The sequence below is a fragment of the Ochlerotatus camptorhynchus genome, unplaced genomic scaffold (genome assembly GCF_037179485.1).
Source record: "Ochlerotatus camptorhynchus isolate MF236.1 unplaced genomic scaffold, CSIRO-AGI_Acam_v1.1 ptg000380l, whole genome shotgun sequence".
Lineage (NCBI taxonomy): Eukaryota > Metazoa > Arthropoda > Insecta > Diptera > Culicidae > Ochlerotatus > Ochlerotatus camptorhynchus.
In genome coordinates this window covers 306,411-321,206 of record NW_027040868.1, presented here as the reverse complement: position 1 = coordinate 321,206, position 14,796 = coordinate 306,411, and the positions used below count along the sequence as shown (strand labels likewise).

The 14,796-nt window shown below is 36.9% G+C and overlaps 3 protein-coding genes across 4 annotated transcripts in view; 2 read left to right on the top strand and 1 right to left on the bottom strand.

Moving 5' to 3' along the window:
- The window catches only part of LOC135710417 (peritrophin-1-like), a 53,850-nt gene extending 52,345 nt beyond the window's left edge, over positions 1-1,505 (top strand). Inside the window, exon 2 of the mRNA XM_065232992.1 lies at positions 1,492-1,505. Within this exon, the coding sequence (XP_065089064.1) occupies positions 1,492-1,496 (5 nt within the window). The 3' untranslated portion in view covers positions 1,497-1,505. The remainder of the gene's footprint in view (positions 1-1,491) is intronic.
- The window catches only part of Ent3 (equilibrative nucleoside transporter 3), a 45,076-nt gene that overhangs the window by 4,225 nt on the left and 26,055 nt on the right, over positions 1-14,796 (bottom strand). Inside the window, exon 2 of one of the 2 annotated variants that reach the window (XM_065232972.1) lies at positions 1,697-2,227. In XM_065232972.1, coding sequence (XP_065089044.1) covers positions 1,697-1,875 — 179 coding nt within the window. In that variant the 5' untranslated portion in view covers positions 1,876-2,227. Of the gene's footprint in view, positions 1-1,696; positions 2,247-14,796 lie in introns of those variants that run through there. The other variant, XM_065232971.1, reaches the window with a different exon arrangement.
- Positions 1-14,796, top strand: part of Wbp2 (WW domain binding protein 2) — an 86,088-nt gene that overhangs the window by 60,276 nt on the left and 11,016 nt on the right. The gene's annotated exons all lie outside the window — the stretch shown is intronic.

Below are 14,796 nucleotides of genomic sequence, written 5' to 3'. Positions count from 1 at the left end.
AAAAAATAAAACCTTGAGTTTAACGCATAAAGCAACTTAATCATTTTCAAATCATCTGATACAAGAAAATTAGGCGAATCGAGTATAAATTGCATGGAAAAGGTTTATATTTAGCCCTTTTTTGGGCAAAACGTTCGAAAATTAATGCTAGGTCAAAAATCTGTTCCTTCACCCAATTTGATCACTGGGGTTTCTCAAAGTTTTTGTGCATATCTAATACTTTTGTGTGTTGAATGATGTTGAAATAGAATACATTCCTTTGCCCTGAAACAACAAAAATATTGCACTTGAAAAAAAAAAAACATTTAGGAATATCACACACCGCCGATTGCCCCCGTTTGACGGTATGTAATTATCAACATTCAATTAGGGATCGTCCATTAATTATGTCACACTTTTAGGGGGGGAGGGGGGAGGGGGGTTTTTGGAAACTGTGACGAGCCATACAAAAAAAAATTGTAATAGTAAGGTTTTGTACCACCTCAATCGGCTGACAATTCAGTCGTGCTGTTTACGTGGACTTGTAGATTATTTATTGCGCAGATTTTCTCGATAATTTTTCAGACTGCAGTGAGATGCAAAACACAATTCTGCAATGTCCGCGAGAAACATCCTTTCACCGCGCATTTTCTTGACAATTTTCAAATTAAAATCCAGAAATTAAAAAACAAATTCGAAGAAACTTCTAACTGCTTGTAAACAGTACTGCTGGACTGTCAAAAAGTTCATCCGATGTAATTGTGACATCCCGCTGCAGTACCTGCACGGGAAAACATCCGATTCCATTTCATGAATAAAAAAAAAACTTGCCATCCCATGAAATCATAGCAATGATTCATGATTTCGCTATGGATATTCATGATTTCATATAATGCAGCGGAATCATGACCGCTTCAAGCGTTACCTGGAAAGCCGTGTTCACCGCACTACATAGGTATCTCTAATATGCCTTTTGTCATCCTTCTTATAGAAGTACTAGTCTAGTGGTCAAAGTATGGGTTTTTTATGATTGTAAAGTTCTTGGTTCGAATCCAGTATGATGCTATAATATTTAATTTATTTTTTTACATATTTTGGATTAAAAGCTAAAAGTTAATTTCATGAATTTAGTTCATGAATTTAACTCGGATGATTCAATATTTCGGGAATCTTTGGTGCATTACGCAAACATAGCTCATGATATCATGAATATTATATTATTCATGGTGTATTTTCATAACATGAAAATACGCTATGCTCATGAAATCAAGTGTAATTTTTCTCATTTCGGATTTTTCCCGTGTGATAAAACAAATCTCGAGTGAATATTTAAATCGACGTCAGTACATTTGTAAACAATGCAATGCCTTCAAACGTAAATTTACTAAACGAAACTGATAACTCGCCCACGAAAACTAACACCACCATCATTTACCGGAAAATTTTACCACAATTTCATTTTTTTCACCCTAGCGAATTTGGTTGGGATTGAACCCTGGCACATTGGGTGAGCTTAGAATTATAGAATTATCTAGTTAAAGCACTGGCCAGACTAAGCAGTTATAACATGTTATAACGGTTCCCAAATAATTGCACCACAGAAACCACAGTCAAGATATCGCAATAACATGTTATAATAACTCTGAACGGCTCGCTGAACGGTCATGAACGGGTTAAAATACACTTCATCATATTCCCATCATTATTCCTCACACACCTGTTATACGGTAGCACAAACCCCACGCCGGCCGTCATCAAAGCAAAAAATACTAGCTTCCTCCTATCCTTCGGTGGTCCACCACCCTCCATCTCCGGACTGTCAGAAGTATCGAAAGCCCTTCGCCCTTCCAAGGGTTCATACGATGTGTTACCAGCGTTTTCTGAAGCCTCCATCATATTATTTTTAATAACGATGCCAAACGCGAGTTTATCACTCAATCACTGAGGTTTCACAAATGCTGTCCAGTAATATGCAAATGCTGATCCACCACAGCACAATTTATAACAAATTCATTTCGATCAGTCTTTAGCTTTGCACAAAATCGATATTCAGGAGTATCTTGCTTCGCCTAGTCTATCAAATGAATACACCTCTGCTGCATCAAACTGATTTTTTTCTGGCGAAACAAAGTCGTGCATCATCGTAACCACATTTTGAATCCATCAATGCACAAACTGAATGTCGCAATTTAGCATTCTTATCCCGAAAAAATAATCATAAGCAATCACTTTAATAAAAATATTCACTCTTCCGATCGTTCCGATATGTCTGCTCGAGGTTGAATGCTGGTGCAGAAAAATATGACATAAATTGAGTCCCTTTGCGCATGTTGCAATCTCAGTTTTTCCGCGCTCTTGTTCGATGGGAGAAATGTGGAAACACAAACAACATCACCCCCATTTCTCGCTGAGAGACCAAAACAGAGAAGAAAATAAGTGTTTATATTTGCATTGATTCAATAATTTTGTGAAACCGGTAGGTAGATGCCTAGCACGCAGTTGGCATCGATCCACAGTTCTCTCAGTAGAATGGGCACCAGTGTGCAGTAGGGGTTAATGTACTAATAATCGGCACTACTTTAGAAAATTTCACATTTTTATTCACGAGATATACACTGTCTTGCAATGCAATGAGCACCATTCTTCTTCTTATTCTTCTTCACGCAGAGAAATGATTTTTAAATTCAAATGGATATATTTTTGGCTCAGGGCCTAATATATTTTTGGTCTTGATTTAAATATATTATTCGGTTGATTAAAGGAAAAATATTTTTGAATCAACAAATAGGTTGTAGAGTCAATAATCTGATTGTTGATTCTAAAAACTATTTTGTTGATTCAAAAATATGTTTTGTTGATATAGTGATAAAATATGTTTGAATCAATAACAAAATACATTAGGCCCTGAAACAAAAATCAATTTTTCTGCGTGTTCGTATTTCAAGCTTATTGCATATCGCATATTAGCTTATTGCGTGCTCTCAACATAGTGTTCTAGATGCACTTCCACCATTTTTGCATTGGTATAATTGTGTGGCAAGGCAAGTCCAATCATACTTCTATGCCCAGGGACGTCGAAAAATTTTCCAAGCCGAAAAATTCCTAGACCGGACCGGGAATTGAACCCAGCCACCTCCAGCATGGTCTTGCTTTGTAGCTGCGCCTTTACCGACTGAGCTAAGGGCGAGGGGGCGACACATCTAAATCTCAATACTAGATGCTCAAAAAATTTCACACTAGCGAATCAAGAAAACTCTTCTTTCAGTTCTCGCATCTATTTGCATCGCGCATCATCTTTTTGCAGGAAATCTTCAAAATCGTGGTAAATCTCCTTTCTATCTACTCAGCGTACGCGCAGCTAGCCACAGTAAAACACAATATTTTCTGCATCGTAGATGGAATCGTCCCTCTCGGTTAAATGCTTGTTCGATGAACGACTTGCGAGAGTTATGTCTGTTTGTCTGTGGTGTAGGTATATACGCTTGATTCTCATGTGAAATAAGGTTTAATTAGACGCTATTATACATTTATTAAACGATTATTCAACTAAGGGATAATTAATCCGAAAATAAGAACTGGACAGAGCATGGTTGTTCTCTCGTTAGTGATTATTGTGTCATTATTTCGTCGGAGCACGCACCCTCCCTCTCCCTCACATAGATCCTTGAAAAGTTTATAACATGCATTCATACATACACACATGTCGTTAGATGGAATTCGAAAACCATGACCTTTCGATCACCAGCCGCTTGCCTTGCCATCTGCGCTATCCTAGAATACATCATATGGGCAGCAAAATAAGTAATACAAGTTTGAATCTGAAAACCTATCAGCACTCCCAGCCGTAACTCTAGCCAATTCAAGGAGATGTGAGAATGATTAATTCATTCATAGTTGTTTAACATGAGACCAATGTTACCTCTCCATCTATCTAATTTCGATGGAAAGGATGCTATTCTTTTCGATAGATCTATGAATTGGTTGTCGTGAGTTATACGATCTATGATTACGATTTAAATTAATTAGGCGTAGAAAATAAATAAAAAAATGGTTGAGGACTGGGATTGAACTCGCGACTTTCTACTTGGAAAGCGGAAACGGTAACCACTATGCTACCAATTTCGTTTTGTTGTTAGCCTGAAGCAGTGTTGTCCAATAATGAATCTAATACGTCGTTTATAAAGCATTTACAATGCATTCAACTAAAACATGGACACATAGTGGTATAAGAGCTATTTTGCTGACTGTATTCACCTTTATCCAGCAATATTGTAAATCAATGCAATGAAATCTTATAATGGAGCTAAAAAACATTTATAAGACGTCCAATAAAGCATTTTATTAAAGCAATTGAAAACAGTCGAATTAAAGCGACAATGTATGTGCAAATTACACTTATTCAGTTTGTTATTAGATCAAACTTCTGTTTCTGAATCAGGAAGACAGTCAACGTTTATAAAGCTTTTAATAAGTAAATTAGTCACATCAGAGCAAACTGCGGAATAAAGGCGCATCTATCTATCTCAATGAGCTTTCTTCAGCACATAATTCGACATCCTGATGTATTAAGCATTGTACACTGTTATACAGCATTTATACAATGTGTATGCTTATTTGTGACTGTGAATTGTTTGTTGGGTAGAGTCGTCCCCTCGGCTAAGGGAGGCCCCATTAAGCACTCATACATCTAGTTTTCACTGGAAATTTTTATGTATGAGTGCTCATAGCAAGATAGCCTACATTACGAGATATAGGCTGTAATGTGAACGAGGTATAAACCGATCACAACTCAAAACAAAATGAATTGTTAAAAATTAGTTCATAAATAAACCATCAAAGCATCTAATTTACAAACTTCAGTTTTGACCCCAAGGAATATGTACAATTTTTAAAACGTCTCAAGCGAACCCCACACGTATTACGAGGGGGAATTATATTATAATATTGATAATGTTAATACAGAATTATTCCTGATGAATGTGGGCGTCTTAATGGAATATCTGTATAATTTGGTGTAGTGGTAAGCGTGATTACCTCTCACCCCAGCAGGCCTGGTTTCAATCCCAGTCGGCGCCGCCGGGATGTTCTTGAGGCATAACATCTCTGATCACGCCTTCCTTCGGATGGGAAGTAAAGCCGTTGGTCCCCGGTTCATGAGTTGATGGGTCGATAGGTAGGGTCCAGGTGTGGGAGCTGCCTTCCTGGCACGTCGGTAGCATTGGTGCTCAGCACGGAAAACAAGAGCGACGGAAAAAAGTGGAAAAAAAAAGATACGCGTATTTCGTCTACAATGTGCAGACCTTGGTGCAAACTTCTTCAGTGTCTTGTACTAATACTCGACTAGATAGTCGAATATTAGTACAAGACACTGAAGAAGTCTGCACATTGTAGATGAAATGCGCGTATCTGTCAAGGATAAGCAAATAAGGTAGTGGAATTAAATAGAAATTACTAATCCTTCTATCTCTCTCATTATACAGAATTATTGTATATACCGATGTATTGACGACAATATACATATAATGTTTTGACAATACGATTGTCAATAAAAGCAAACATGTAGGATCCGCTTCAAATTTACATTTGATTTAGATATTTAGAAGTAGCTCACCAAGGGGTAAGTCACTCAGCACATTGTGCCAAAATTAGATTCGACACAGATTGGAACGCCTTCGGCACCATCTCGTACGCGCAAACCAAAAATTTATTACAATTAATGTTAGGTCCGTTTTCTATCATCCTCTGTTCATGAACATCGCAGCGAATATTAGAAGTTGACCTTGCAGACGATGCAATGCACAGTGGTCCAGAATGCAGATTTAGGTGGAATGATATGTTTTGAGCCTGAAATTGAAACTTTAGACTAAAAGTCTCTTCTACAAAGTTGTTCCTTATAGTTAGGCCCTCATTTTTTTATGACCATGAATTCTAGGGTGGTTCCTATTAACATTAAAATCAAAAATCTAACTTTTTTGTTTGAATAAATTAAGGTATACATTCTTCATCAAAGTTATAGCTGAGTTAATTTCAAGCAACTTTGTTGAAAATAACTTTTTTGTATCTCTTAAATTGGCCGATTTAGAGCTATTTTCTTGAATTGAGTTAGGGTGCACGGAGAACAAATTCGTTAAGTTAAGATAACAATTCTAATAGTTACTTTCACATGGAAAAATATTGTTGTTTGAAAGAAACCCATAGTTTTTTTTTTTTTCCTTTGGTTTGTTTTTTCCGTCGATCTTGTTTTCCGTGCTGAGCACCAATGCTACCGACGCACAGTGGCGGCACTGCGAACAAAAGTCGGACGAAACCTAAAATGTCAATGAAACTGGCTGAAAATGACATATTATGTTAATTTTGGGTGCTGAGTTCATTTTTGAAGTCAACAACCAATAAAAATGCAAACTAATCCCCCTAAAGTGCGAAATAATCTTTCGGATCAGAATAAATTTAATGACTGATAATTTATTGAGTTATTTCAACACATGATATTTTTAAGTTCATTTTATCTTGTCATCGAATCCGGTAATAATTTAAATAATCAAATATAGGGGCCGTTTAAACATTACGTAAAGCGAAACATTTCAGTTTCCATAGGGAAGATACACAAATGACGTTGCATATTTTTGATCAATTTTAGGTCCCCCCTCCCCCCTCGTAGCGTATTTTTCCATACCTAATACACGGCTGGTCACAACTTCTGAAACCCCCTCCCCTCTAAAATGCTACGTCATTTGTGGATCGTCCCATACCAAATTAAATGTTTCGCGTTACACGATATTTGGACTTTGTTTCCATATTCAATATAAACTAAAATTTACATTCTTTCAGATGTTTTACTCGGGTATTCAGTATGACACTGAAATATTTCATAAGAAAGTACTGTGCTGCTCTTATGTAAAATGCGGATGTTCCTAGAAGCTTGTTCAAACGTCAACCGAATACCAGAGTAGTTTAAAAAGTTTAAATGTGTTGACTTTGATACTGGAAGTTTCCGGTGAACTTTATCCGGCAGGAATTGAAAAAAAAATAGTAAAACAAGCAGTCGTAAAATGTGTTCTAAACCAAAAGGTAATTGATCTTATATTGAAAAAATGTATTATTTACATTTAATGATTGTTTTTTATTAAATTAGAAATGTTCTTAAAAAGAAAAAACATACTGGAAGCGGTCTATGCTATACCGGATTCGGAAGAAAAGCGTACTGCAATTACTAACTACATTGCAACATATGCTGGAAATATTGATGAAGAATGTAAGGAACATATTTCAATCTTCTATCGAGAGTTCTTGCGTCGATGGAACAACGCAAAACGGATGAAGGAACGCTTCTTAAAAGCAAACGCTGAATGGCTCGAAGATTTTCTTGTGCTTTCTGGACCTAGCTCATCAACATCAGAGGAAGGTAGAAATAAAGGTGGTCGTCCTTCAAAGGAGTTTGACGATAACTGCAACCGAGTCAAGCGTCGCAAAACTGAAGATTTGCGGCGAACATGTAGCTCTAGTAGGTTCATTTTACTTCACCATCATTATATTAATATTTGAAGATATCTATTTCATACTTTTCATAGGTGAGTTGCGGTTTGCTACGGAAGTCGTTTTGCGGTCTGAAGGTCAGAGGGACATTGCAAACATTCTGAAGACTGGTGTCACTTCACAAACGTTGTCTGATGAACAAGCATTAGCTATTTTTATCGATGCAAAGTTATCAAAGCGTAGCTATAATATCGTGAGAGAACCAGCGAAAAACATCTACCCATCGTATGACAAAATCACTGCCGCTAAAAAGAAGTGTTATCCTTCGAACCAATATTTCAATTCTTCAGAAGTACATTGCGAAATTGAATTGCAAGAGCTTCTGAACCACACTACATCAAGATTAATCAATCTTGTAGAGTCAGACTATATGAATTGGAGTCATAAAGATTTACGTCTTATCCTAAAATGGGGAATGGATGGTACAACTTTAACTGAGTACAATCAAAAATTTGAAAAAGCTGGTAGCTCAGACGCTAATGTTATCTTGACATCTCTTGTTCCATTGAAATTGGTTGAAGGGGTAAATGTAATTTGGGAAAACTGTTATCCATCGTCAACCCGATACTGTCGACCAGTTTCAATACAATTAGCTAAGGAAACTAGTGACACAACCCGTCAAGAATATGATCGGATGAATACCGAAATCGCAAAGTTGCACCCGTTTGTTTTAACAATTAACGACACAGAATTCAGTGTCACATTCGAGCTTATCATGAGTATGGTAGATGGTAAAACCATCAATGCCGTAACACACACAACATCCGCCCAAAGATGCTACTTGTGTAAATCAACGTCAGCGGAATTTAACGAAATTGACAAAATGTTGAAAAAGCCTGTTACTCAATTCTTAGATCTGGGTCTAAGCAGTCTACATTGCTGGATAAGATGTTTTGAGTGCCTGTTGCATATCGCTTATCGGCTCAGTTTCTGCAAATGGGTGAAAACTTCTCATATCGAACAATTCAACCGTGCCAAAAAGCGCATACAAGATGAATTCTTCAATAGACTGGGTTTACACATCGACAAACCGCGTTCAGGATTTGGCACCAGCAACAATGGTAATACGGCTAGACGATTCTTCGCCAATGCACAAGTATCTTCGGAGATTACAGGAATTGATTTGGATTTGATACTGCGATTTCGGACTTTACTAACAGCGATTTCTAGTGGTGAGAGCATTGATGTTTCAAAATTCAAGTCATACGTGACGGAAACAGCTCACCACTACGTAAAACTGTATAGTTGGTATCACATGCCAACAACAGTTCATAAATTACTGATTCATGGAAGTGAAATTATCGACCAATCTTCAATTCCAATCGGTATGCTCTCTGAAGAGGCCCAAGAAAGCATGAACAAGGAGATTCGTCGAATGCGTGAAAGCCATTCTTGGAAAGATCCCGTGAACGGACAATAATTGACATCTTTCATGGATTGTTGGTTGCATCAGATCCAGTTGTATCCAGTTTCCGACACAACAAGCCGAAACCGAAAAGTGATTTCCCAAAGGAAGTGCAAGATTTGTTGATCTTTGATGAAGATGACGATTAAGTAGTAAGGATAATGCTAGTGTTATAAAAGACTAAGAGTGAAAGTAGTATTTTTAAGACACCATTATTTTTCTTAATAAAATTAGCTTAACTGAAACCAAAATGAACCACTTTTGAAAAAAAAAATCGATAAAAAACATATAAACTGAATGGATACCCTTCCCAATCCTTTTGTAACATGTCTATTTACTTCTGAATTTCTAATCACCATGGTCCTCCATACCGGTCATTTTATATTAACTCTCGTATGTCCAAATTTTTTATTTGATTCTATATAATTTCTTTCGATAGGCCTTCATGAAAATATGAACAATTGACATATTTTTTTTGATCTAGATCAATTCGGCTGGTCTAGAGCAGTTTTCGTAAAAAAAGATTTGTTTTTTTTAATTTCTTGCATACTATAGCACAGGTTTTCACCAAATTTTGCCAGTTGCGTCTAGAATTAATGAGCGAATTCTGGTAAATTAAAATTTACTTTTTACAGACAAAATCTGAAAAATAATAATTTTTCAGAAAATCATCGAATATTTGTTTTCATCATAACTTAGCAGAAAGGTTTTGCATCGGATTATCTTGAAATGTTCATGGAAATGATAGAAAAACAATGTATCTTTCTAACCATGTGCACACCATTTGGTAGAAAATTCAATATGTTTGGTCCCAGCAGTTTAAGCGTACCTTGCCAAAAAGCAGGCTTGGGTGTTACAGGGTTAAAATATGTTTTTAACCCCTTGGGGCAACTAGGGGCAAGTCGGGATGCATAAATTCAAAAAGTTGAGGAAATTTCCTATAGAATGTATATCATGTGACCTTTTCGGACTGTTTCAGAAGATTGTACAGTACGAATTTGCAAAAAAAATAAGGTTTCATCATACCACTAACCATACATTATCAACATTTTCCATAGTTTAGAGTAATCTAAACGGATGGGTTTGAATGGAACAATAAGTTTATCCATCAAACTTCAAAATGAAACTTGTTGTGCTCAAATCGGTTTAAAATTGGAAGAGTAACAGCCATTTGAAGTGAGCCTTAAAAATGTAGTTTTTGAACCAAAAATCATTAAAATTTGTTGACACCGCAGCCTTCAAAGTGCTGTCAAAATTCAAAATAACATCCAATAGTCATGAAACTTTGCGACAACGTTATTCAAAGTGTAAGAAAGCTTGGAAAATTATAAAATACTCAAAATAACAAAAAAAAAATTTTGGGTTTCGTCCGGCCTCCGGCCACTGTGCGACGTGCCAGGAAGGCAGCTCCCACACCTGGACCCTATCTATCGACCCATCAACTCATGACCCGGGGGGGGACCAACGGCTTTACTTCCCATCCGAAGGAAGGCGTGATCAGAGATGTTATGCCTCAGAACATCCCGGCGGCGCTGACTGGGATTGAGCCCAGGCCTGTTGGGGTGAGAGGTAATCACGCTTACCACTACACCACCGGCGCCGTTGGAAACCTATAGTTATTCCAACATTAATTTGACCGTCAACTCAATCATATCTCCCTAATAGATTCAACTGTTCATCTTATACTCAATTCAACTATAACTTTGATCAATTATAACAACCGTCAAATGTAATTTATGTATATAATTTGGTTTCAACTGATCATCATAAATCCACATACTATTAATTTGTGATGCGTAGGGCAGGCGATAAGATAGCTGGATCTCACGTAGCTGAACACGGTTCAAATCAAAGCTGAATGTTCTTGTTCACTTTTTTTTATGATTTTGCAGTTGTGTTTCTGCGATCCATAAAGAAGCAAAACAAACTTCCTTAACATGTCGATAATGAAGAGCAGTTCGTTTAATAAACATTGTAAAATTTTGCTTTCCTAACAATAGTTTTCTTGAAGCAACTAAAGCATAGTTGTATTTCGAAGTTTGACGTTTGTTCATCTACTGAAAAATATAGTTGAGCCAACCGATGAGCCAACTATGGACTATAGTTGTTGCCCTCTATGTATAGACAAATCCGAGGGGGGCGACACATCTAAATCTCAATTTTAGATGCTCAAAAAATCTCACACTAGCGAATCAATCTTCGAAAAATCTTCTTGCTTTTTGTCGCATCTACTTGCATCGTGCATCATCTTTTTGCAGGAAATCTTCAGAATCGTCATCAATCTTCTTTCTATCTACTCAGCGTGCGATCAGCTAGCCACAGCACAACACAATCTTTCCTGCAGCGTAGATATAGTCGTCGAGGGGGACAAATCAACTACAGTTTCGGGTTATCTCTAAAACAATTGAACAATATAGTTATTTTGAACGGAAAAATAATTGCGTCTGCTATAATTTGTTCTCCGTGTGGCTCTTAAAAAAACAGTTGTTTTGCTCTAGTTTTCTTATTTCGAATTTCTCAGCAAAGGTGTCTTGAAATAACTTTTAGATCTTAAGAAGGCGCAAATTTTTGCCGCAAGAAGCTTGTCAATATCTTTCGCCGATCAAGAGTTATTGACGTGTTTATACTAAAAATATGCACTTTTCAAATGTTAATATCTCTGGTTGGGGCAAAAAAAAGTTGTTTACGGTATTTGAAAGAAATGATATGAAAAAATTGGAGGTATGTTATTTTTTAAACTCGTATAAAATCAATTTGAATTTATTCATATTTTTTACTATATTTGGGCATATCTTTTTTATAAGAAGAGATACAGGCAACAAATCCAGCTATAAAACATTCGTCCTAAAGAGTTTTAAAAGTCTCTAGAAGATGACTTTTATGAGAAATTTCAAATAAAAAAGTCATTGTCAAAAGATGGATTTCATAGGACCATTCTAATGACAAATTTAAATAAAATGTGCTAGTACATTTGTTTCAATATTTGGACATTTAGTGTCTTCGAAGAAGTTTTTGTTCTTAAAAATTGTATACCTTAATTTATTCAAACTAAAAAGTTAGATTTTTGATTTTTATGATAATTGGAACCACCCTAGAATTCATTGTCATAAAAATGAGGGCCTAACTATAAGAAACAACTTTGTAGATGAGACTTTTAGTCTAAAGTTGCAATTTCAGGCTCAAAACATATAATTCCACCTAAATCTGCATTCTGGACCATTGTGCAATGGTTTTTAATCTTCTTTTTATTCCGTGCTTTCACCTACACAAGCAAGCATTTGCCTTAATTTTTATGTATAACATGGTAGAACGACGCACACACTTGCCTCGATTCTCTCCAGCAGAAATAGCAAACGTAGTCGAGTATGCGAGAGAATGAGCGCTTCTTGTTTGCTTTTAGCCTATCCATATCACAAAGCATGAAGAGAGCAGTGGAGAAAGCACAGCTCTGCTAATCACCACGTTCGTGGTTCGAGTCCCTCCCAGTCGGGCATCTTTTTTTTCGACATGATTAATTTCACTCTAATACACTCCACATGTTTCTTTCTATGCTAAATTTGAACCGGCAAATCAGATGATGACTTTTTATAATCACCACGCATTGGACTGTTGTAAATAAAATGGGAGCACTGCTGGACAACTGTCATTGAAGTTTTTCACAAGATTGTGTGCTGTTTGACTGTATATTCAAGAACATCCTCTAATTAAATATACCAGAGGAACTCAGGGGCCTCATAGCCTAGCCAGTAAAGGCACGGTATTACCAACAATCAATACGAAACTATCGATTTTAAATTGGCTCACTACTTGAGCCTATTGGTCTCAAGCAAATCGATGAACGTACCCCATTCTAGTCGAAATTCTAGTACTACGCAATGTTTGTTTTGATGTGCTATGAAAGTTTGACAGATAAAATGAGGGGTTATTGGTTTTTCCTATGTTTCGAGGGGTGAATCGATTAGCTTGGGACCGAAGAGAGTTCCAGAGCTGAGCCAAAAAGTTGAGCACCTTATTTCGGGACCTTCTAGTCTTAGAGTTACCTCTATGGTATTACCACAGACAAACAGACATAACACATTGAATATTTCTCACTGTAAAACATCGTCGCTAAAACATTACCGCCATCTGTTGAGTACACTGTGGTGGGTAGTACGCTGAACAGATGGCGGTAGTGTGTAAACGTCAAACGCAAGGATATTGACTATGCGCGCCACAGGTGGCGGTACTACCAACTACGATACTTTTAAATTGACCGTTAAATGCTTGTTCGATGAACAACTTGTGAGTGTTATGGCTGTTTGTCTGTGGTATTACCAACAATCAATACGAAACTAACGATTTTAAATTGGCTCACTACTTGACTAGCCTATTGGTCCCAAGCAAATCGATTAACGTATCCCATTCTAGTCGAAATTCTAGTACTACACGATGTTTGTTTTGATTCGCTATGAAAGTTTGACAGATAAAATGAGGGGTTATTGGTTTTTCCTATGTTTCGATTGTTTCGATGGGTGAATCGATTAGCTTGGGACCGAAGATAGTACCAGAGCTGAGCCAAAAAGTTTAGCACGTTTCTTCGGGACCCACTAGTCTTAAAGTTACCTCTATGTTACAACGTTATATTACACAACCGATGGATTGACCTGGTTGCAGCAGTTTAGATGTAATATTCAACAACTTTTTTTCTGTGTACGCATTCCAAGTTCGTCTCAGCAGGCGCGACTGTGTGAGTTACAAACAAAGCAGGCAACAATAAATGGAAGCTCACCAACTTACTCACATATGCAAGCAAAGCAGCAACTGATTCAAAACGAGCACAGATGAGTGTCGTAATTGTCGGGAATGACGTCGGTTTGACGTGATATCAAAATTATTTTTTTGCTGTGCGGTGATGGATCACAAGCGAAGACCCCAACAAACATTGGAAGCGGAATAAGAGCTTATTCAGGCAAAAATATACTTCTTCGACTAAAAAATGGCTTATGCAGCCTTTAATCAGCTCAAATTGTTTGTTGGGACGACATTCACCAGTTGCTTTTTACTTCTTTCGTCAACTTGATGGATGGTCATGGAAAGAGCTTCGACGAGCCCATTGATAGGAATGTACAAAGCGTTACTACAATCAGCTGTTTGACGATCGTGATTGTGATAGGTCGCAACTCTGCCACCATATAGAAGGAAAAAACGAGACGAATAAGCAAGGGGGACGACTTTATCTACGATGCAGGAAATATTGTGTTTTGCTTTGGCTAGCTGCGCTTACGCTGAGTAGATAGAAAGAAGATTTATCACGATTTTGGAGATTTCCTGCAAAAAGATGATGCGCGATGCCAGTAGATGCGAGAAATGAAAGAAGATTTTTAGAAGATTGATCGCTAGTGTGAGATTTTTCGAGCATCTAGAATTGAGATTTAGATATGTCGCCCCCTCGCAAATAAGTCTTGAATACCCGCATAAACGCGAACCATAAATTGACCTTACCTAAAATGGTTAAAAATTGTTTATAATCCCTGCTAAACTTTAACTGAAATGGTTATGGAACTTTACATGAACGTTTAATGATAAAGTTTCAACCTTATGTATTATGGTTTTTTGGAACTGGACTTTACAAATAATGGGTTGTTAAGAACCATTACCATTCCAAATTCTTGTTTTCTCCATACATTTTCAGAAAGAGAACTATATAAGAACGTTTTTACTTATGATTTGAGAACATTAATGGTAATGGTTATGGTAGTCAGTAAGGTCCATTAATGGTTTTGTATTATCACTCAACTTTACGTGGAATATATCGTGAATTGGTAATCAGTAAATTACAGGCAACCAATTCGCGATATATTCCACATAAAGTTGATCGATGTTACAAAACCATTAGTGGA